The 25,090-nt window shown below is 40.7% G+C and overlaps 1 protein-coding gene across 11 annotated transcripts in view; it reads right to left on the reverse strand.

The window, feature by feature from the left end:
* The window catches only part of ANO5 (anoctamin 5), a 66,488-nt gene that overhangs the window by 20,025 nt on the left and 21,373 nt on the right, over window positions 1-25,090 (reverse strand). The window contains exons 3-14 of one of the 11 annotated variants that reach the window (XM_083428925.1): window positions 24,438-24,485; window positions 20,857-20,898; window positions 17,368-17,481; window positions 12,461-12,529; window positions 10,604-10,888; window positions 10,218-10,331; window positions 8,700-8,815; window positions 6,360-6,494; window positions 5,880-5,985; window positions 5,728-5,788; window positions 4,434-4,585; window positions 2,072-2,149 (exon numbers count right to left, since the gene is read on the reverse strand). In XM_083428925.1, the coding sequence (XP_083285051.1) occupies window positions 2,072-2,149; window positions 4,434-4,585; window positions 5,728-5,788; window positions 5,880-5,985; window positions 6,360-6,494; window positions 8,700-8,815; window positions 10,218-10,331; window positions 10,604-10,888; window positions 12,461-12,529; window positions 17,368-17,481; window positions 20,857-20,898; window positions 24,438-24,485 (1,320 nt within the window). Of the gene's footprint in view, window positions 1-1,495; window positions 1,571-2,071; window positions 2,150-4,433; window positions 4,586-5,727; window positions 5,789-5,879; window positions 5,986-6,359; window positions 6,495-8,699; window positions 8,816-10,217; window positions 10,332-10,603; window positions 10,889-12,460; window positions 12,530-17,367; window positions 17,482-20,856; window positions 20,902-24,437; window positions 24,486-25,090 lie in introns of all 11 variants that reach the window. The other 10 variants (XM_083428924.1, XM_083428921.1, XM_083428929.1 and 7 more) reach the window with 10 other exon arrangements.

Here is a 25,090-nt window from a genome sequence, read left to right on the forward strand (position 1 = left end):
TCCCCTGTGCTATTTAACATTTACATGAAACTGCTAAGAAAGGCTGTCTGGAGTTTTGGGGTTCAGTGTCACCAGTATGCTGATGACCCAGCTCTATTTCTCCTTTCCACCAAAATCCAAGGAAGCAATCTCAGATGCAAACCAGCGTGTGTCATCTGTAATGGACTGGATGAGGGTGAACAAACTGGAACTTAATCTAGACAAGACAGAAGCGCTCTTGGTCAGTCAGAAGGCAGAACACGGAACAGGGATTCAGCCTGTGCTTGATGAGGTAACACTTCCCATGAAGACACAGTTTGGGTGTGCTCCTGGACTCCAGACTGAGCATGAATGCCCAGGTTTCCACAGTGGCCAGGAGTGCATTTGCACTGTGCCAACTGCAACCATTCCTTGAGATATCTCAATTGGCCACACTGACACATGCCTTAGTTACCTCCTATTTGGATTACTGTAAAGTGCTCTAGATGGGGCTGCCTTTGAAAAGTGCTTAGAAACATCAACTGGCTCAAAGAGATATGATCAGATTATGGACCAGAGATAATTATAGGGAGCATAACCCTTTAGGGAGCAGTGGAACAGCTCCACTGTCTACCAGTCTGTTTCTAGGCACAATTCAAAGTGGTGGTTATGACCTTTAGATGCTACATGGCTTAGGTCCAAGCTACTTGAAATAATGTATTCCCTCATACAAACCTGCTCAGGTTTTGAAATCTTCAGGAAAGGTCCTTCTCTTGGCCATGCCACACTCATATGAATGGTTGGTGGGGACACAGTAAAGGGCCTTCTCAGTAGCTGCTCCCAGACTCTAAAAGTCCCTCCCAGGAGGAGCTAGACTGGCTCCATCCTTGTTGTTCTTTCATCAGATGGTAAAAACTGTCTTGTTCCAACAGGCTTTTGGGAACTGCTTTTAATGAAAGGGCTGGTGACATACCATTTTTACTGTAACTATTTACTTGTTCTAAACATATTTAATACATGTATATGGTTTAATTCTATCAGTGTTTAATTGTTTTTTAATTATTATTTTTCTATGTTTTTAGTGATTCTTGTTTTTATCTGCATGCTGCCCTGAATCCTATCAGGAGAAAAGGTGGGGTATAAATAAATACAATAATAATAACAACACAGTCAGTGGCATCTCATAGATGTCATCTTAAAAGTAGGTTCCATTGAATTTAACAGAGGTTATTCCCAGGTATGTGGGTATAAAACTGTAACCTAAGTCACTATATTCATCATCATGAATAATGGACAACTAAATAAAGTCAAATGCATTGATTTGGCAGAAGAGAGAGTTATGGATTGTATGCTATACGATTCAGTGTGTACTTTGCATGACACTAAGAAAGCAGAATGTTAGTTACAACCCCTTGTAGCCAGAAGCACAGAGAGAAAGATACCGACAGCAAAAGCATTAAGGCATGTTAAAATTCAAGCTTAAAAAGTGATGCGTTGCTTGTTATGCATTACAGTGATGATTCAAAAGGATGCTCACCCAGAACAACACTGTCGTTCCCGAGATGCAGAATCGTATAGCCTGGCTAGTTAAAGGCAAGTAAGGCTCCAACTCCTGAAACAGTCAAGCAAGCACAGCACATTTCACCTCCCGCAGACATATTCTTACACTGAACACTGCAGAAAGCAACCTCAACCACTGTGAGAAAGCAAACACACCCCAAGAAAATAGTTTTTACACTCCCAAGGAATGCATGATGTAGCACATTTCATCTTATGGGAGAAAGACAGAAATGGAGGAGTCCATATGTAGATGAGAAGCCAGTCATCCAGAGCTTTTAAGACTTTGCCAAATTTACAGGATGGACAGAAGGCCATTTTTGTTTTCCTTCTCTGTGATCTTCTGAACAGAAGGGAGTGAATGCAGTTCAGTTTCCAATATGCCCAATTTACATGACGGGGGGGGGGGGGAGATGTATGTTTGGACTGGACTAGCTATTGCTGTTAAGTGTTGTCCTCCATTCTCTCAGGTCTTTTCATTGCTTTCCCACTTGAAGAAATGGCTCTTTCATTAGTTGCCACTCTAAGCTGCAGAGATCACGCAGCCCTGTCTTACCCAAAACAAAATTCCAAAGTACAACAAGCTCAGTTTCCCATAGTCATGTATGCTCTTCCTCTTAACCAATTCTAATTCCTAGAATAGCAGACCAGACAATTTAAAAAGCAGTAATTAAAGAACGGAAAAGATTTCACTGTACCACCATCACCTGATAATAAGTGCTACCCATGTCTGCAGCTATCTAACCAGGAAGTATCCCATTAACCAGAGTTTCTCATTTCATCCAAGCCAGGAAACTAGGGTCACCACCATCAGTTTAAATGCAATGAGAAACTATGGTTAATTGGAGACTTTCAGGCTTGGTTGTTGCACAACACAAAGGGAAGAATGGAAGTAATTTATAACAAAGGTAAATGGTTATGTCCAGGCCTTAAGGCGAAGGCCTATGCAGCTGTAAGCCCTTTGCTGCCTCTCACCTGTGAAAGCCAGTGGAAGGAGAGCAAATAGGCAGAAGGGATGACAACAGAGAACTGAGCACATTTCAAACCAGGCATTGCCTCTGGAGATGTCTGAGCTCAGTTCAAAATTGGCTTAAGATGTCCTCCAGAAAAGTGTTGTTCAACCACACACACTCCTCCCCCATTTTGAAGTTCAGTACCATCATAAGTAATAATCTCCATGAGAGCAGATCATAACCCACTGTGACCTAGCTTAATGCTAGCTTAAAGATTGATTACAATGTTGCTAGACCTGCGGGTTAATAAAAAGGGCACAATTCTGATATAAGTATGGAAGTGCAAAATGACTGGTGACCAGCAAAAGTCTCAAATTAGTGTAAGTAACAATGAAATGTAGTTGTACAGTTGAAGAATATCAGTGTTCTTTTCAATCTGCAGATATAATCTTTAGAGCCTCAGATCCTTCACATTTTCATTGTCTAATGTCACACAGCAAGAACATTCAACTATAATTTGGTTAACCATTGATTTCTTTCATATCTGGACTGCTGACAGGATGTTTACAAATTTCTGTAACCTAGAACCTTGAAAAACAGATAATAGAGGATTTAAAGGAGAGGGAACAAGGTTTCAGCATTATTATTTTTTTAAAAAAATGTAACTAGAAATTAAAGCAAGTGACTTGTAATGATCAAACACATATTTAAGAATGTCAACACATTTAGACTTCCCATTCTTCATGAGCTTCATGTACAAAAGGAAACATCTAAGCAATATCTAATATGCAATATAAATCAGGATTCCTCTAACTTGTAGCTGTGCTCAGAGGATACCTTCATTTTGTCCCAAAACATTTTGCCAATCCATTGTAAAGATAATGCAAAATCATCAACTTGCTGATTCTAACTGATACGTTTTATTTCCCTTGCTTTATTTTTTGTTTTGTTTTTTACTTTCTATTTTCCTGCAGTTGAGCAGCTTTGACGGAAAGGCAGGATAGAATTTAACAAATAAATAGATACATTAATATTACTTACATCCAATGTAATCACATTAACACCAGAGAATTGTTCCTTAAAGCACTAGAGTTTCATCATAAGGATCAGGCTTAGTGAAACAGACATTTACTGCATCTGAAGTAGAATTGTAGCCATTTTGTCTGTTATTTTTCCCCTTTGGTTTAGCTGCCCAGAAACTCACGGCATGCAGACAAAAGCTTATCAGCAATTCAAACACTCAGAAGAAGCACATGCTGTACGGCCCTAGGACTGTGTTGCTCCAGAATGCAGGTGTGAAAACTGCATATTTGAATGCCTCCACATCAAAAACTATCTATACTTAGAGAACTACTGTTTCAGGGAAAAGGCTAGGTAGAAGCTTTCCGTGTTCAGATGTTAACCCTAAGCACTGGCAGTTGATTTGTCACCTTGTTCTGAAACATTTACAGAATTATAACTTTCTGGACCCTGTCAGAACAACATGCTTGTGTAATGTTCTGGCATAATTCCTTCTTAAGCACTTAAGAGATGGAATAAAAAGTAAAGGGACCCTTGACCATTAGGTCCAGTCGCGAACGACTCTGAGGTTGCGGTGCTCATCTTGCTTTACTGGCCTAGGGAACCGGCGTACAGCTTCCGGGTCATGTGGCCAGCATGACTAAGCCACTTCTGGCAAACCAGAGCAGCGCACGGAAACGTCGTTTACCTTCCCACCGTAGCGGTCCCTATTTATCTACTTGCACTTTGACGTGCTTTCGAACTGCTAGGTTGGCAGGAGCTGGGACCAAGCAACGGGAGCTCACCCCGTCACGGGGATTCAAACCGCCAACCTTCTGATCAGGCCACAGAGCCACCCACATCCCACAAGAGATGGAATACTTCATCTTAAATACGCAATGGGTAACTGGATCTTATGTATCCCCCAACCTCCATGTGATTTTTGTCTTCTAATGCTCAGGTTACCTGCGTTACTGGATTCTTCCTTTTTTGAGTACATTTTGCTTCATACTCTGGCCTCAGTTGTAGTTGCTGCTGTTCCTCCTCAAAATCAACTAGATCCCATTCATATTCAAGTCGAGCTTGCCGACGCTTCCAGAACTCCAAGAAAAGTGTGACTGCAATGAATAGAGTATGGTGCAAACAAAAATAAGAATAAGAAATGTCTAGTAGTAACTGAGCAAAACCAACATTCCCAGATAATACTTTCTCTATTATCTTTGTGATGGATTTGATGTCTATACAGTACATCAGTTACATAAAAAACTACTGCAGATTCCCTGGAGATGCCATTTTTCATTTTGATGGAATTTTTGGAGCTGTGACAAAGTTAGTCAGATTCATTACTGTCTGCATATTTTTGCACATTGAGGGTTGTACCACTCCTTGGGATTTGGTGTGCTTAAGAATATGGAAGCGCTGTTCAGTTCCATTGAAACCAATAGGACCCAAGATATCTAAAACATGTTTAACTTCCTCTGGATCAAACCCAGTGAATTATTGCACATTTACATATATCATTACAGAATGATATTTATAGCATTCATACAATACTTACAGAGGCTGAGATCTAGAGTGGCTCATCCATTAATAAAAGCAACTCCGATCCAGCAAAGGTAATATTTGCCAATTCCCCCCTTTCCCCTGCAATCCCCCCATGTCACCTCCCACATAGTTCAGAGCTGAACACTTGGAGGGGGGGGGGGGGCATGTGGCACTGTGGTCTCAACTACTGAGCCTCTTGGGCTTGCTGATTGGAAAGTCAGCAGTTTGAATCTGTGTGACAGGGTGAGCTCCCATTGCTCTGTCCCAGCTTCTGCCAACCTAGCAGTTTGAAACCATACCAGTGCAAGCAGATAAATAGGTACCACTACAGATGGAAGGTTTTCCATTGTGCCAGAAGCGGTTTAGTCATGTTGCCCACATGACCCAGAAAGTTGTGGACAAATGCCGGCTCCCTCAGACTGAAGCGAGATGCGTGCCACACCTCATAGTCACCTTTGACTAGACTTAACCATCCAGGGGTCATGTACCTTTACCTTTTACTTTATGTTTACAGAGGGATTCATGAGGGAGTCATGAGCTCTCCCTCTTCCCCTTTCTACCAGAAGGAGCATCCCATGAGTGAACATTCACTCACAGGACCAAGTCATAGTCTTGTTGTCAGAAGTGCCATTGACTTGCATGCAGTAAGAGACAAAGCTAAAGCTGACCCACATGGCTTGAGTGTTATTTAAGTAGCACTAACAAATATACTCACCCCAGATCCCCATAAAGATTGCAAAAAAGAGGGTCGCCACATTATCAAACAAATGGGAGTACTGGAATAAAAACACAAATTAACAATTTGAATGAAAACAACCATGGGAAAGCTATTTTTTAAAAACAAAAATTGCAGCAATGACTACAGACCTCTGAAGACTCACACGTGGAGTTCAATCTCCAGTAATCACATTTTTGATCACATAGTGGGCACATGATAATCTTTCCCCCAATTTCGGAGTCACATATTTCTTGGCTGAAAGGGACAGATAAAAGATATGTTGCATTTAATTAAGCAGTAGACAGATAAATTGTGTTTTTGTGCAGATGCTGATATTTGACTTTACAAAAGGAATATAGAGAAACAGTTCCCCCTCTTTCAGTGTGCAATATTCAGCAGCGCCATACCCACAATAATGCAGTGGCACATAGTTCTTCATCTGGATCATATGTTTCTGTACAGTGGCTCACAGGATCACTGCATACAATGTTACAGAAGGCAAGGGGACTCAAACTTTTCAAAGAAAAAATTGATCCACAACAATTAGCAGTGAAGTGGACAGGACAGCTGTCATCAGTCAACTGATCATGATTCAATCTAACCAACACGACTATGTTAATTACTCTTACCTACTCATATTTTCATTCATTGTGAATGCACCATACAGGAAACAGATTAATCCAACGATAGCGGCAAAGAACAGCATCTCAGTGTAGAACCCCAGCCAGGCAAAGTAGATTCCAATCCTCTCCCCATAATACTTCCTGCGGGAAAGTAATGTGGAATGGAAAGTAAGGGAATGCAAGAAACAATCAGCATCTTAAAAAGGGGGAGGAAAGGGGAGAAAAGCTTGGAAGACTAATTGCAAATAAAGATACAGGGCTAGATTTGGATGACAAGTTTTCATGCAAAATTCAAAGGAATGCTACTGAGTTGACTATAAAACAATTCTCAGAATTTCTTGTTCTTATTTGTGCCCTAATCACATAGATAGCTAGTTTTTGCTCTGCTCATGTGTTGCCGAGCAACCAGATATGATTCTCCCTCCCCTCATTTTGATTTTAAAGCTGCCTTAGACCCTGGCATGAAGCCATGGAAGTGATGATATGAACATGACCAGCGACAGCACCTTTAACACCCACAGAACGTTGTTTAGCATAATTGGTCAAACAGCTAGTTGGGAATATGCATATAGAAGCTGAACACCAGAGAAAAGGAATCTGACAGTTCAAAGTACACCCTTTTACAGCTATACATTGACATTGTACCCTTGCCTCAGACAAAATTAAGCATTTTGGGGGGGAGGTTACTTGGGAAACGAATCAGCTTCTAGCATAGGAGGACACTCACTGCAACCAGAAAAGAGGGCTTTACGGTGTGATGTAAAGAGAAACAATATTGACACCTGTACTGGGACGGGTCAAAAATCTCATGCAAAACATTTTTCATTCTTTCTGCTTTTGAACCTTCCAATGATGATCTTGGTACATACAGATCTTCCAGCTATCTAGCTATATATCTCGATTTCCATTATTTGAAATTATATCCCATTGGATACCTTCCCAAAGGAGCCCAAGGCAGCAAACAAGGCAGCAAAATAACACAGTAGTGGGTTTTTTTAATTAAACAACAACTAAAAACAAGTGCCTAGGGCTTGCCGATCGCATGGTCGGTGGTTCGAATCCCTGCGGCGGGTTGAGCTCCTGTCTTTCGGTCCCAGTTCCTGCCCACCTAGCAGTTTGAAAGCACCCCTAAGTGCAAGTAGATAAATAGGTACCGCTTTATAGCGGGAAGGTAAACGGCGTTTCCGTGTGCTGCGCTGGTGCTGGCTCGCCAGAGCAGCTTCGTCACGCTGGCCACGTGACCCGGAAGTGTCTCCGGACAGCGCTGGCCCCCGGCCTCTTAAGTGAGATGGGTGCACAACCCTAGAGTTGGACACGACTGGCCCGTATGGGCAGGGGTACCTTTACCTTTACCTAAAACCAGTTACCGTATTTTTCACCCTATAGGACGCACCATCCTATAAGGCGCACCTAGTTTTTTGGGGGGAAATAAAGGGTGAAATTATTTTTCCCCCCCAGGCATGGGGCTGGGGCGGGGGAAGCCCAAGCTTCCCCTGACCCCAGCCCCCAGAACAGGCAACTCTCCGCAAGCCGTGGGAGCCCAGCACAGGGCTCCCGTGCCTTGCGGAGAGCTGCGCGAAGCCTGGAGAGCGAGAGGGGTCGGTGCGCACCGCCCCCTCTCACTCTCCAGGCTTCAGCGAAAGCCTGCATTCGGCCCATAGGACACACGCACATTTCCCCTTCATTTTTGGAGGGGAAAAATGCGTCCTATGGGGCGAAAAATACGGTATATATCTTCAGTTTCAAGGGTGCTAGAAACCATTTCTTTCAGCCATTAAATGCCTGGTTGAGCAGGGATGTTTTAAGATTCCTCTAGTGAGGGAGACAACACACCCCACCAGGGAGTAAAGCCCACAAATGGAGAATGGCCAATGAGAAGGTCCTGTCATAGGTCTGCAACAACAGGGCAGCGGGAAGTGGCACCACCACCAACAGGGTCTCTCCTGTGAATTGTATTGCCTGAGATAGTGGGCCTTGGGAAAGGTGCTCTTTTAGGCACATGGCCCCCAAGCCATTTAGGGTACTGATACTAATAACTTGAATTGGGCCGAAGAGCTCACTGGCAGCCAGTGCAACTTTCAGGATTGACGGAACATGGTCCTATAAGGATGCCCCACTCAACAATCTAGCATTCTGCGTTAGCTGCAGCTGCCTGACCAATTTCAAGGTCAGTCCCATGTAGAGCACACTGCAGGAGTCCAAGCAGGAGGTCATTAGATTATGGACCCCTAAGGCCATTTTACAATTTTTGAGGTTTCCTTGAACTATGAAATTAAAGTAGGTAAATATTGCAAGGCAATGCAAAAGCTGGTGCTTCCATTAAGATAAGAGTACCCAATTGCTCACCTGATAAGATCCAAGGGCTGTTCTTTGAAAAAACGAGGAAACCTTGCCCATTCTCTGTAGAGGGTGTACCTTTCATTTTCACACTTCGGGTCATTCGCCCTTTTCCAATACTGGCACTGTGTCAGCGTGCACAATGAAATAAAGCAGAAATAAAACAGATCAGTAAACGGCAGCATGTGTTCTGCTACACTGGTTCCCCCTAAATATGTACCAGGATAACATATGTAGAAATTAGTATACTTCTATGTATATGACAGGCTGGGGGCGGGTGGCAACAAATAGCTATTTATAGTGTTAAGACCAACAACGTGGGCATTCCTTAAGAACAAGCACACTTAATCTGAAACTTGGGAACTGCATCTCTGCCAGGTCTAAATAATACGTACTTTAAAACTTAACTGACTGTGGGGCAACAACAAGCAGGAGTGGATGGCCGGGAACTAACTATGCTGGCACCCCTGTGGCTTACCAGGAGGGGGAAGGGGCAATGAAACAAAGAAGCTGGGATTGTGCAGATGTACTCCTCCTGCCAGCGTGTCATCAGAACACAGACCTTCCTGCTGCCTGCCTTCCCCACCCCGCCCTGGCAAGCTGCAGTGATTCTAGTGCCAGGTACACGTTGTGCTTACTCTCCCAGCAATTAAGTCCCTAATTATTTTTCAAATTCTCAAACTATTTAGGTATAGAAGTTCAGGAGTCTTGCAATATGCAAGCCCAACTTTCAAGTCTGTTGTGTTAATATACAAAGTGCTGACCAACTTGTATTCAGGAAACCCTATATCCCATCTTGATCACTGAGATCATCAGGAGCCAGGCCCATCTTACAGAGGCCCGACTGGCCTCTACCAGAAGCCAGGCTGGTTGCAAGCAGTGAAAACAGTCTTCTAGCAAAGATTCAGCAAACACCCTTGCTTTTGATTCTGATGTTTCGCTTGAAGGAATCTCTACCTTGTTATGCAACTGCTTAATTTTTTTTGAGCAATTAGGAATTAAAATGATCATTTTGTACTATTTTATATTCCATTGCATATATTGTTGCATTGTATATATTGCTGTTCTTGTTATATCACATGAACCGGCACTGTGCAAGTATTTTTATGAATACATAAAAGGCCACAATTTCCTAACATAGTTTCTAAAAACAATTATGCGCCCCATTCATATATAAACTGCTAAAAAGAAAATCCAAAAATGGGCTCCAGTGAAGCACTTGTTGTATGCCGCCAGAGGGCGCTTTGACACTAAACTTTAACCCTGCAATAACCATCCCAGTTTGACAGCACAGTTGTAATTAACCTTCTTCCCCTCCTCGCTCTTTTCCCGAGGCTTGCACAGGTGTTATGTTACATTATGTTATGTTGTAAGCAGTTTCCTATAGCAGTAGTCACAATTACAGAGAATCACACATATTATGTCTTCCCCAGGAGATGTTACTTAAAAACAGATAAAGTGAGGTTTGGAAAACAGGGAAGTACTCTGAAATGAATGTATGAATGAATGACACAAAAAAATACCTACATCATGAAGAGGATAAGCAGCAGTGTAGGTGCCATTATTCAAGAGCCGTTTGATTCCAAACTTCTTTTTCCCTTCTTCTGTTCCATATGGACACCTTGTTAAAATATAGAAAACCTAAAAGAGGGAGAGAGAAATCAACCCCACAGTTTAAAATTACTATACTATGATTATCAGGTAATCTAATTTTCCTTCGCAACTGTTCTTCACCGCAGTGCGTGAATACAAAACATTTTCCAAACTCCAAAAATAGATATGTCAAATAAAATTATATTTGACCTTTAAACTAATTTGTTAACCCATTACCTTTACAGACTAAAATACTTCAATATAAGGCTCCAGAACATTGAATTGCACCTCATGTGTGCTGATGTGTCGGAAGTACTCACAATTCTGTTCCTGACAGACGGGGAGAAAAATGTATTCTCATCTTCAATGAGGTAGAGTTCCTGCCGTTCTTTGCTGAATGGGGCTGTGAAGTAATCTGGTTCTGGGTGCATCACAATTTCAGGCAGTCTAAATGGCCAAGATATCCAATCCAAAGGGTTTTCCGCAGTACAAGGGATATCATTCTCTTTGATGGGCATTTTTATGCTCAGCACTTCAGCATATGTGATCAGAACCTCCCATGGCGCATGAATCTTCACAAAGTAAGTTTTGCCATTGTCAGATTCCTACGAAGGAAATGATAAGGTTTGAGGTTAAAACAGGCAATACTTTCATATTCATACATCTATAAAGAAGCTTCACATTAAATACAGATCTATGGGACCTAGGGCCACTGCATCCACGTGGTAAGCAAAAACAAGAATACTTTGGGTGGTACTGAACTCCTGTGACCTGCCAGTGCAAATATTTCCACATGGGTAATAAGAGTTTCTCTCCTTTTTTGCACCCTCCACTATGAGCATCCTATGCCCTCACTAAATCTGCTCCAGAAGGTGAGGGAACCCCTGGAACAGATTTTTTTTTTTGGGGGGGGGGGGTTGCAGAGTTAAGAGAAAGGGAGAACATTTCATTACCCATCGAGAAATCCTTCCTCTGGTGAAATGAGAGACTTAGTGCTACATTGGACTCTATCATAAATATTTATCTAGCCTTTACCACCATTTTTAATCCACCATTACAAGTGTTTCTGGGCGATATACATTTCTTAAAAAACAAAACACCATAAAATATAAACATGCAAAATAAACCTTTAAAATATTTTTTAAACTTCAGACCAGAAACGAGTCCTAAAAGGCATATTTTGAACATAATGAGAAAGTGCAGTTTAGAAAGCATGTGCTTCTATTCTATGTCAAGCCGCTCTGTTTGCTATTCATCTCATTACTCTTCTAGGTATTTGATAGTATTTCTTTTGTACTATGATGTATAAAATGTTAAGTTACATTTAAATCTCGCTGAAACCAATAGCACTAACTTGTTCTATTAATCCCAGTGGGAGTCAATCATGACTAATCATCTACAGGCAAAATGGGAGAATAATCAAGACCAAGAGAAGTTAGTTGTGCTCATCAGAAGTGGTCCGTATTCTGTCTCCATACAAAACCTTTATTTTGACCACATGCCTGAAGATTTTCTGCATGTACAACTTAATGCTCTTCTAGCCCTTCCTTTTTCCTTTATTGTAGGCCTTTAACAAACCTCCCATTGATGATAGCCGAAGGATTACAGCTTATCAACAAGATCTACAAAGAGGCTCTATTTCAATGGGGCTACCCTTCTCATCTCCCCATACCCCCGCACAACAAAGGATAATGGGCCCAAACAAACCCTAGGCCCACCTGGAATCAGGAGATCTCATAATCAGAGCAATTGCCATGCTTAACAAAGTGAAATTCCTCTGCCTTGAAACTACTCGCTGAGACTTCTCCTATAGAAGCATTGTTGTTGCAGCTGGACTGTGCAATCTCCTGATCCCAGGTATGTCTTGGGCTTGCCAGGCAGAGGAGCAGGGATATCACTGTAGCACCTCTCCATGTTGTTAGGCACTGCAGGGTTTTGGATGACACCTAAAGGTCACAGAACCTCTCCAGGAATGGAATGCATCAGTATTATTTTCTGATCAGCATCTAGCACGCTGTTAACAAACAAATCTTAAACATGCTGCTGGCAGGGAGGTGAAAGATGCCGCAATTCAATAGACATTCTATTTCCTAGCAATTTCCAAGCAGAGTTCTTCATCCCCCATCTAGTTTAAGCATATGTTCAAGAAGTAAGAAGGCATAATAATGCTTCGTTACCTTCTTGTCTTCAGTTTCTAGTTCCAGGCCAGCCTTTTCTAGATTGTTCTCAAATTCTCGTCTCCGTTCCTAAAGGAAAACAAAAAGCTCTTTACTTCTTATTAAAATAGTAGGTGCATTTAAATCGATAAATACCTGTTATGTGTCAAAGAAATGTTCTCAAGGGCAGCCCAATACAAAGCACAGTGCAATAGTCTAAAAATGATATTACCATTCTCTTGGTGACAGTAACCACATCTTGGGTCAAAAAGAAGAGAGATCATAGCCAGCTTACTAGCCAAACTGTCAACCGGCCATCTCCCTGGACATCCAGCAGCAGAAAAGGCATATCATTTAAAGGGATGTTTTTCTAGCTAGATGAAAATGTCCCTGCCTTAGGTGACCATTTTGCATTGTTTTCTGTTTTATGGTAGGACTATAAAGCTCACCAACACATGTGTAAAAGGCAGTAACTAAACAAACAAAAATAATATTTATCAGCACCTATTTAGAATAACTTGAACAGTTTCCTTAACAGACTTCCTGTTTTATATTTTAGACCCATCCCAAGTTCACCCTCAGGGTAACAGTTGAAGGTAGGCCTCAATTTCCCATGGTGCAGTTTTATGAAGATAAAAAATAGGCACCAAAGTCCAGTGATTAAAGTTAATGATTCTGAAAGAAGTTTAATATAATGAACAGATAATACATGTTATCTTAGAGAAAAGTTGTGTTATCAATATAAAAAGAAGTTCACTTTCAGATAACAGTGCTGTTTGCTCCTAACCTAATCAGCAAAGTGATAACATGTTTACAGTGTATGTATTATAATTCAGGGGTTCTCATGCATGGCTTGCGTTTTGTTACGACTCTTTGGAGGGCATCATCAATAGTCTCCCTTTCACATCTCTCAGATGTCCTACATTGTGAAGAATGTTTTGCATTTGTGATTACTGCCTACAAGATGGCACAGTCCACATTGGGGGGGGGGGAGAGAAACAGAACAGGGCCTTTTATTTTAGGCAAATGATTACTACCATTTTGGTTCTTTAGTAAAATCAACAAGACTAGCACCAGGAAAATCTACTAGGTGGACAAACAATAAGTGAAAATGATATGTGTAACAGTGGATAAATTCCAAATATTTGCCTGTTTCTAATTTGTTGCCAAAGTTTGTGTTATTTTGATCCAGGTAAGTCAACACCAGAAATACCAAAAACAACTAGTGCTTTTTTGGTTAGATTACAAAATTTCCACAATAGGGGAAAGGGGAAGGTTTACTAAGGGGGAAAATAAGACCAAAATTCATATTCTGAACATGAACTTCTCCCTGTGCTATAGACAAAACATAACAGTGCAAGTAATTCAAAGAATAACTTTACCATTCTACTTTCACATGAGAGATATTTCTCTGGAGTTGTTTGCCTGTGAGAATCAAGAAACTTGATGCACCACTTTTCTGATGTGGCAATTCTTGCACAATCCATTATTCTTCATGTGAAACTTAGGGAGATGTATTTCAGAGCTGCACATGTAAATTAGCCCAACTTCTAGCAGTGGCATATTTACCCAAATAAACATGCTTAGGCATGCACTAGAGCGTGTTGGCATGCAGCATTGAACCAACCCTTTCTATTAGACAACATTTCAGCTCCTCATTGATACATTTTAAGGTTCTGCAGAAAATGGAAGTGATTTTTAAAAGTTTTCTTTGTATGAAAAATTAAGTGCTCCACTAGCATATGTCTGCAAAACAAAGCAAGCATACAGACTTCCAGACTGTGCAGCTCTCAGATGTTTTCCCAAGAATGCTTCTATTCTTAGCCCACAGAACATTGCCAAGTCACTGTGCTGTAGAAAGAGCAATGCATGAGATTTCCTAGCAGTTACTGTGCAGTATGACACTGCATTCCCCCCCCCAATCCTCAACAAAGTGTCAAGCCCAAATCCATTATAACAGCAAAATAAAAAATAAAAAATCCATGGTTAGAGTTCACTGCTTAAACGGGAAACGTTGCTAAGTAAGCCTTTACGTCTGACAATGCCTTCAGCTTTGCTTGTCCCAATGACATATAATTGGACTGAATGTATTCAGGCAGTCGGAAGATGTTAAAACTAATATCTCTATTAAGATTAGTCAATCTTCTAGTTTATTTCCATAGAGTAACCCTCACAGATATTCAGATGATCTTCAGTCTGAGAGTTTTTAATGCAGCAAAAAGAAAATCACTTGCTACAGTTCCATGGTTTGGGCTTTTTAAACCAACAAAAAGTCAAGCTGGGGTTGACACAAACTGGGACAGGAAAGCAGTCTCTCCATGACTTTTTCTTTGAGGACTAGTCTGCTACCAGCAATGGCCTTGATGCTGTACTAAACTCTCCATTCTTCAGAAAGGAAGGTCTCACACAGTCTCAAAAAGAAAGGAACACAATAAACAACTCCCCAAGGAAAAAGACAGTGAAACTTGAGCAGTGTTGCAAAAGCCTAGTCTTGCTGTCTGAATGCAACTGAAAGATTTAACTGTGGATCTGCAAACTATCTTGGGTGCATAGGCCTCATGTGCAAATGGTTCCTACCAGAGGTGAGACCAGAGGATGATCTCTTTTCTAAGGATTACATACAGAATATGTGTATGTTATCTATGCATTTTTTATTGAGTAATTCTGTGCAGTAAAGGTTCTAATTAGCAAACTTAAGGATAACATGCCATGTATTATCTCTCTTTACATTGCATTCTGAAAGCCATGGAACAATTGAGATGCAAAAATAATATGGCATATGTAGTGCTTTAAAAACACACCCAACCATCCTATAATAGAACAAATTGCACAAGAACAGAAATATGACAGTGCTCAGTCTGTGGCATTAGTGATATGCTACACTGGATAAGGGCATCCAAATTGCTCATAGTCTAATCTTCAAACTGCCATCAGAAAACATGCAGAACAAGCCAATATAAAAAAGCAAAGGCAACCTAAAAAGCCAAAAACTTTCTAGTGCTGCATATTACAATGAGACTTAAGGTCATGTAAGCAAACCCCAGGAAACTGCCAAATGATTCAGTGAATGATCCAGTTATTCAGTCACTGGAGCCTGCAAGTCTTCTGCATTATTGCCTAAGATCATACAGATGTGTATGTTGAGCAACAGCTATTAGTCACATTGTGGGATTCATATATTGCTCATCTGATTCTACATAAGCCAGGGTCATAGCCAACTCAGTTTAAACTCACTGAAATTAATGGACACGACTAATTTAGGCCATTAATTTCAATAATTAGAACATAGTTGGATATAACCCCCTGGTCTCCAAGGGAAAATAGTATTATCAGTACAGGATGGTAGCTGGGATCTCTGAAGTACTGTTGTCCCAAGAAAATCATGTAGGGTTACACCACCAGAAAAGACACCCTGACCAGGAAACCAATTTAGCGTACAATCCCCTCTATTCATTGCCAAGTGATTGATTAGCAATAGGCAAAGCTGTCTCTGCTTTCTCTGTAGTGCAGAGGTAGCCAGTGTTGAACCCTATAAATGTTGTTGATAACTGCATGGCCAAGGGTGAGGAATGATAGAAACTGTAGTCTAAGCATCCGGAGAGCTCCACATTGGCTATCCCTGCTGTTGTGTATAACAGCTATATGGAACTAGATGTGGTACAAAGTACCGAGGCCAAAGTTCCCACCCCATCTTAGAAGATAAGATTATTTCTATGCTTTTGTGGATAAGGAAATCTAAATTGCTTACAGCCTGGTTCTCAAACTACTCTGGCAGCGAGTCACTAGATGGGTAAACAAAAAACATTTGCTGAAATGCTGTTGCTTATGATTAGTTTACTGGACCCCTGAAAATATATAGTATCTTATGTAAGCTATGCAACAACATATGTTTCCAATACATTTGGAAATAAATTGTTTTGATTATAAAGGCAAGTCACATTGAGATGGAGGTCTATTTAATTTTTTCCTAACAGTGTTTCAGGGCTCCATGACCTTGAGTTTTCTTGCACAAAGTCAGTGTCTAAGCATACATTCCTCTCCTACATTGAGAGAGGAATCCAACATTGCAGTGAGGCAATGCTTCCCCCTCTTCTCCCCATGCATGCTGTTTCAGTGTTTCTCCCAAAATCCCCCAGAACCAATTTCAGGGGGCACACAGAAAAGGGGGGGGGGCTGTTGCACAAGTGGATGTCCTTGCTCAGGGCTTCTGCTGATAGGATTCATGTGTTGAATCCCTCCCAGAGACTTTTCTACCTGCAAGGGAATGAGGGATAGACCAAGAACACTACAGCATTCCCATTTGTGCAATGAAGGACCAGTTGGCTAATTTCATACAATTAAGGGAATCACATGTGCTTGACATGACTGCAATCTCCAACATCAAGAGGAACTGCAAACAATCTTAATCTTGAGTCATTCAATATGTCTGTTGTTGTTTCACTGACTATTTGAAGGGCAACACAAACTATGATTCTATGAACTGTCCAATTACACAAAATAGTGCTCAGACCTGCAGTCAAAATGCTGCTATCGTCATCAGAGAAAAGAAGCTGCTGCTCCCCACCCTTCCTTTTAGGATAACCACACGATTGCTGCAGCTCAACTGGCACCACTCAGCACATCTATACTTTAAAAGCTACATTATGAATATTCAGAAGATATATAAAGGCATTAACAGAACTTTACATGGATAATATTAAACGTATAGAGCAGAATCATTAACAGTGAAGAATGCAACACTTAAAATGGCATCCTGACACTTCTGAAGAAGTAGATGCCAACTTAGAACAGAAATTCAGACAGAACTACATCATGCCTCAGTAAATTGCTTGGAGCTGGTATTTTCTGGTCATACAAGAGGCAAAAACAGAAAGCAAACATTTGTTTCCTAAGTTGCTCCTTCAGAAAATGTCATAAAAGAAACTTACCACTTTTTTTTCTCCTTCTATTTTTGGATCATCTACATATGCAAGTACGAAGTCTATTCGCCGGACACCATCCCTGAAGAAAACAGAGTCCTTGCTTTGATGGCGTTTATCAATCTATATAGAATATAATGTACACTATTAATATTTGTGGCTGCTTATAAACATGGCCGAAAACCACACATCTTCCAGTTTGTTTCAAGCACTCAGTCTCCTATTTCCAAAAGAAGTATGAGATTTATGAAATAACTTGAGGGAAATGCTTCATAATTCATGGGTGTAATGTGTGTGTGTGTGTGTGTGTGTGTGTGTGTGTACTCTTCCCCTTTACATTTCCTCGCATTTGCCCTCTTCTATTAATCACTAATTTCCAGACAGTCACTCACACTACTGACCCCTCTCCATGCATGAACAAGTTCACACACTCCCATACATCACAGATGTTTTCAAGTCACACATTTGACTGAATGAAATATATAAGAACATCTGAAGCCCATTGCACATAAAGGTTATTCACCTGCCATACATCAGACATGTTAAATGCAACATACAATGACAAAAGACAACCATCTTTAAATTCTTTTTACATTTTGCCTAAATGTCTGCTTTTAGAAGCAATTGCAAACACTGAAAAAGTTATTTTAGTCCTAGCATAATTTTGCACTGTAAAATAATAACACTCTGCTGTTAAAATAACACACTTGCAACATGTGAAAGCAGGAAGCACAGCAGTGGTTCTGAAAGTAAAGAAAATCTGTAATTGTTTTTTAAATAAAAATTTAAGAAGGCAACAGATGCTTAGCAACAAAATCTAGTTGACTTTGGATTCTGCAGTAACAAATGTGGGAACAAATTTGGTATATACCGTATTTTTCGCCCCATAGGACGCACTTTTCCCCCTCCAAAAATGAAGGGGAAATGTGTGTGCGTCCTATGAGGCGAATGCAGGAGGCAGGCAGGCAGGCAGGAAAAGCTCCCAAAAGCTGCACACAAGCTCCGCACGGCTCTTGCAGCTTTTCCTCAGGAGGGACAAGGGACTGACGCGGCCAGTCAGTCCCTTCTCCTTCCTCTAGAAAAGCCCACAGGAGCCGTGTGCTCCTTAAAGGGTGCGCGGCTCCTGTGGGCTTTTGTGGGAGGTGGGGGTATTGCCATAGCCGCACGCAGCCTCTCCCGGCTGGAGAGGTGGCGCGCGGCTATGGCAGCAGCCTCTTTAGCCGTGCGCCATCTCTCCAGCCCGGAGAGTGTGCGGGGGGCTAAAGAACAGCCCCGTGACCCTCTCCCAGCTGGAGAGGTGACACGCGGCTAGGGCAGCTGCCTCTTTTCTTTCTCCTCCAGCTTCGCTTGAAGGGCGCTGCGCAGTTCTCCCTCTCTGCGCAGCGCCTCTCCTTCGCAGGAGAGGTGTTGCGCAGAGAGGGAGAACAGCACAGCGCCCCTTCAGCCACACACCTGCCTCGAAGCTGGAGGAGGAACAGAAGGGTCTTTCTCTGCATCCCAAAGCTTGTGGCGAGCTGAGCTCAGCGCGCCCCAGGCTTCGAGCTTCATGCAGCTCTCCACAATCCGTGGAAGCCCGGTGCGACTTCACGCTGGGCCCCCACGGCTTGCGGAGAGCTGCCTGTTCTGGGGGCTGGGGCTTGCAGAGAGCTGCCTGGCCTGGGGGGGGGGATAATTTCCCCCCCTTTATCTTCCCCCCAAAAAACTAGGTGCGTCCTATGGGCCAGTGCGTCCTATGGGGCGAAAAATACGGTAAGTAATGTTATCGAGGTACTTGCTTCCATAAAGACTCCATAAATCTGGGAGTGGTGTCTTTTTTCAGCTAGTTTTATTTTTATTTTATGCACTTAGAAGATTGCTATTAATCGCATAGCTGTAAAGTGAGTTTCCTTCTGATTTGCTTCATAATTGACTTGACTATTCTGAATTTCATTAGTGAAGTCTCAGGGCTTGCCCAAGAATTCTACAACAAAACTTGGAAAGACCAAGTCAAAGAAAACTCCCTGTCAGTAGCCTTCTATTGCCAACCCTCCAGTACTGCATCTCCCTCCCCTTCCCAAATTTACTGTGCAAGGAAATAGTGAGGAGAAACAGTTGGCGATAAATTGGCGATTATATACCCTGGACAGCAGTGGGTGCCTTAAGCTAGAGGCTTCCTTTACTGCAAGGCCTTCTTAAAGCTATCTCATTACCAGAGTAAATTTGAGAATTTTTTTTGCACCAAGTCAAGTCCCATATGAGTTAGGCTAAACTTCAGTAGGGACCTTGGATGGCATTGCAGGCAGGCAAAAAATATTTTTATTTAACCAGACATTGGCCTTCTGAGTCATTCTTCTGGGCTGCTCTGTGTTTTAGACTGAATTATGTTTTTAACTGGCTTCCGCTGTTTGGATTTCTTATCTGATTTTACTGTACTATTGTTTATGGTGTGTGCAGTCAAGTCAATTGATTTTGTGGACTTTAGTGCTATCTGCCTTTGTAATTTTTTTATGGGTAAGTGGAGAACAAATGCAACAAACAATAAAATCCTATGTTTACCTTTCTGAATTCCACTAGACTTGGTGCCATCAGTAGTAGCAGCAGAAACCATATATAGAAATTCAGGCTATATGCAGTGCCAAATGCTTTGCAGTACTGGTTTTATTCATTCTCACAATTATGCAATGTAGCTCTTCATTTTCATTCCACTACGAAGCCCATATTATTTATTCTGCTAGCTGAATTTTGGGTTTGTGCGTGACACAGAGTTTCAAGTGTCATTTGCACCTTTTCATAATTTTGCTACAATGTCATATGTTGCTTTTATCACACTGTTGAACTGACTCTTAATTATGCTTTTTGTTCCACGTTATCTTGTGGGATATCTCTGAGCGCTTTATTTCTGTGTGGGAAGCAGACTCAAAAATCACAACAGCTGCTATGCAAATGTTCATCTAATGCATGGTGGTTGGGTGTTTGAAGGAAATTTGTTCCAATACAGCAATTGCAGTTTCTCCCAACATATGCATGCAAAACAGAGCTTAATTTAATCTACAATTAGGTTTGTATTCAGTACCTTGCAGTTGGTACTCAGTACCTTGCAATGATTAGAATGAGTCTCTAGTAATATCAAGTTCACCCTAATACAAAGGTTTTCAATGCTGAAAAACCCCGGTCAGAAATTAAATATCATATAATGTCCAATTGTCAAATAATTGGATAAGGTTTGCAGTCATTTTAGGCAGAGCTTTGATGCTGTCATCAAGTTTAACATGAAATTATGTTAGGGTGGCTGTGGGTTTGTTTTGTTTTAAGAAACAAGCTAAAAATCACTGATCATTATTGGGGGGGTTTTCTGGTCTAAATTCTGTTCTTGTTTATATTATGCAAACTACTATTCTTTATTTAAAGACTATTGAGGCTACAAATTTAATTCCCAATTAACCAGAGACGTCACATAGTGAAGCTTGTTATCACTGCAGCCATCCAAGCTATTAGCAGTATCAGCTCTCTATGGTTTACCCTGAGACGTTGCTTCAGGAACAGATTGTATCTCCTTCCAGCCTTCTGGAACAACCAACAGGGAATTAGCATGTCACCACACTACTTTTTTAAAAACCTATATCTACAATTGCGTAAAGTCAGGTACAAGACTCATTTTTCCAGATCAGAAAGTTATGGCTGCAGTAATAAAACCTGCCATAATAAAGAATACTTATTTCAAAGACATTATATGCTTACATAGACCTTAAGTTCTAATACGTATATCATACATTCAAGATATCATTTTTGGAGATCTGGTTCTTAAATTCTCTATGACACATTCACAACAAGAAAACAATGTGCTCCAAGAGACACCCATGGACAAATACAGACTGAGCATTTTGCATTCAATTCCTGTTATCGCAAGAGCTGGAAGTTTACAATCAAGGTAATTTGATGCCAGGAAGCTATAGCTATTCCTGCAGACATCCCAAGTTGCATTTATGTGTCCACACTGAAATATATGTGACGAAAGGGAATTGAACTTGCCCATTGTATGACTAGTCTGTCCACATACGTAAAAAAGAAAAAAGGTATAGGACCCCTGGATGGTTAAGTCCAATCAAAGGTGACTATGGGGTTGTGGTACTCATCTCGCTTTCAGGCCGAGGGAGCAGGCGTTTGTCCACAGACAGCTTTCCAGGTCATGTGGCCAGCATGACTAAACCATTCCTGGCACAACGGAACACCTTGATGGAAACCAGAGCACATGGAAAGGCCATTTACCTTCCCGCCGCAGTGGTACCTATTTATCTATTTTCACTGGCATGCTTTCAAACTGCTAGCTTGGCAGAAGCTGGGACAGAGCAACGGGTATTCACCCCGTTGTGGGGATTTGAACTGCTGGCCTTCTGATTGGCAAGCCCAAGAGGCTCAGTGGTTTAGACCATAGTGCCACCCACGTCCCTTTCTGTCCACATAGCAGTAAAGGAGAACTTTCAGAGCTATGTAGTGGGCACTGCAGTTATTGCTATCAGAAGTATTTTTCGAAGGAAAAGGAGGCATTCCATGCAGGGGGGAGAGTTTTCTCTGAGGCAGTTTCCCATGCTTCTAGTTACATGCTCCAAAGCAAAATTGGAAGAATGGATATGCCCTCCAGTTCACAAAGCTAAGAACAGATAAAAGCCTCACATTTTATTTCTGTCCTGAGGCTTTTACCACAATATGATTAAAACCAGTTTCAGTGCCTTCTTATTTAAAAAGTCAAAGCAAGATCCAAGTTGTCTGTACCCTAACAGCTAAGTACGTTGTTTACAAGCTTTTAGCACTTCATTCCCTAATGGTAGTTGCTAACTCCAAAACAAATATGAGGTCAGTCACCAGTAACATAGCTAAGAAAAGCAAATTTTGGTTACGGCCTCCACCACCAAATTATATTAACAGAAGAGTTCTTGGTGTTTCTTTTTTTAATAATACTTGCTTATACATTTATTATATCAGATGAATGCTGTAAGAATTATTTGCTGCATATGCCACTGGTTCCCAAACCGTTTTCCCTGTGGACAACTTAAAAATTGCTGAAGTCTTGGCAGACCATTTATTGATTTTTCTGCCTGTTGTAGCAATCGTGATGCACTGTGCTAGATGCTAGATGATTTTTAATTGCTTTTTAATTGCTTCTTTTATTTCTTATCATGTATTTTATTGCATTACAGTGTGCATGCCATAAATTTCAAATTGTAATACAATAAAATACATAAAAAAGAAGCAATAAAATACAATTAAAAATAAATATGAGTGTTTGATGCAGACATGCTGTGGATCACCTAGATAAAGCTCATGGAGCACTAGGGTCCACAGACCACAGTTTGGCAATCTGCACATGTATAGTACAACAAATCACTTCAGAAATAAAATCGGTGCACAAAAAGGAGATGATGTTCATGATGCATATGCACTGTATTGTAAGATACCCAAGATATCACCAAAGTTGCTAACATGATTCTGGGATGGAAGTGTGAGCGATCAACTGACCAGAAATACCAAGGAAGAATATATGGTCATAAAAAGCAGTAAAAAGTCACAGCGATATTTTTCCAAATCTTCAAATTCACAACACATTGTGTTGGGAGTTATATTTCACAATTACAAACTTTATATTGCTTAATTGTACAAAATATTATATAACATGTTAATTAAAACCTGTGTTTTTTTAAAAAAACCAACAACAAAATTTAGGGGTACTCTCATTTTCCTACACATATTGAAATACTGCCCCTCAACGAGGCCAAACTTAGATTCACAAAATGTTTAGGGGATGCATACCCCGGCGTCCCCCTAGGAAAAAAAAGCACTGATTAAAACCATAAAAAGACAAACATTCATGGAAGTTATTAGGTAAGAAAAAAACTAAAATAGGCCAACTTCACTTAAGCACGTCAAATAAATAAATGTAAATCCAGAGTTATAACTTTCTCTTGGCTCAGAATACAAGGGGCAGTACAGTAAATAACGATAAAGATCTATCAATTGGGCACCACAAACCAGATAGATAAATAAATGGAAAAGTAACACCCGTATTAGTAATACCAATACACAATGATAGTAAGAAGTCAGCGGCCACCTCATATAATTTCGTCCGTGAAGCTAAGGATATCTAGGTGTACCTGAAAGGCAGACTGCCTCAACTCCATTCAAAATTCATTGGATTAAAAGCGAGATACCATGTTAAGAATGTTAACAGATACCATTTTTATCCTGATTTCACTAGCTGCATGTTGTTACCGTAATTAATAAAGCAAAGCATTACACTTTCTTGGACTTCATTTTTCAAACTGATCCATTAGGGACTCCCCACTGCCCAACATTTATGCTTGCTTCAGTACAGGACGAGGGGGTGTTGAAAGTCCATTTATTCAGAAGGGACATGCAGGCTCCCATTGACAGATGAATGAGCAAGGTGGTAGAAAATAAACCCAAAGTCCTGTTAAAACAGCAGAAAAGATCCAAACACATAATAGCAAGTCATTCCACAGCAAACCCAAGAAATAATAATAAAAAAAACTTTCCAGTTTTCAGCACTGTGTAGAAATTTTATGCAGATTTGTCACTTCATATTTGGTGTACTCTCTGTCCTTGATACCACTGTCCATTTTAATGATTAAAACGAATGCCGGCAAACTGAGAACACTAGGCAATTACAGAGACAATAATTGTTTTATTTTTGAATGGACAGAGACTCCATATCGAAAGGGTAATCGCTTATTCTAAAGTGTCATTCCAGAAACAGACATTACCCTTATTTCCGAAATCTTGATACTGTAACTCAAAGGAAGAAAATCAAGGGTCACCTTTGCATTTGCAGAATGGCTTTTGTTCTCGTAGAGGTATCTACTAATGTAAGAGAAAGGGGGATCATTGTTGCTGATTTCTCACGCAGTCTCCCATTTTACCTTCCACACTGTTCTGGAGAGTCTATTGGACAGATTGTTGAAGGGATATCCAAAATATCTTAAGAAAACTGGAAAATATTTTTTTGCTGTTGTTGCATTTTGACATACAGTAAGAGACAAGACTATTCATGCAGGGATGCATAACCACTGCCACTGATTGCTGCTTACCCCTTGAAGATCAGAGATGAGTAATGTAGTCTCAGTGGTACTTAGGCCCTGCCAGTGGCATCATGAGAAAAATATAATGGGATTAGTGTTGATGCAAAAGCTGCAGGGTGCTTAAAACAAAAAATAAAAAACCCAGCAGTAACCATGAAGCCTTGCAGGGTTTGTATGTGTTTTTAAAGCTGCAGTGAGTAATTTCCAGTTTAATTCTCAAGGAAACAATAGACTGCCATAGCCACCTGTCAGCTTTATTTCCTGTGAGGAAATAAAGTGAGGAAACTTAAACCACAGTAATTTATGCTTTACATGGTTATTATCTTCCTCTTTGCAAACAGGAATAAAAGTTTCTATCTAATAATCTTTTGGTTATTCTGCTGTAAAAAAATAAAAATAGAAAAAGGCTATGGTTTTGATAACAGTTTTATACCACATTTGGAAATGATGGGGAAAGGAAGATTTCTTTACATTTTTATCATAATAAATTTCCTGTCGGTCACTAAAAGCTTTTGGAAATTTCTATAATCTAGTGGTCTCTTGAATACAATCAAATTTACTATGTAAATTAGAAGTTTGTTGTATACCTCAAGAAGTGAGTAAATTCGGTATGAAAAATGATCTAATGTTTTATGTAATAACAAACAAATGCTTAGGACAAG

Source organism: Podarcis tiliguerta (genome assembly GCF_965153285.1).
Source record: "Podarcis tiliguerta genome assembly, chromosome: 1".
In the NCBI taxonomy this organism is placed as follows: Eukaryota; Metazoa; Chordata; class Lepidosauria; order Squamata; family Lacertidae; genus Podarcis; species Podarcis tiliguerta.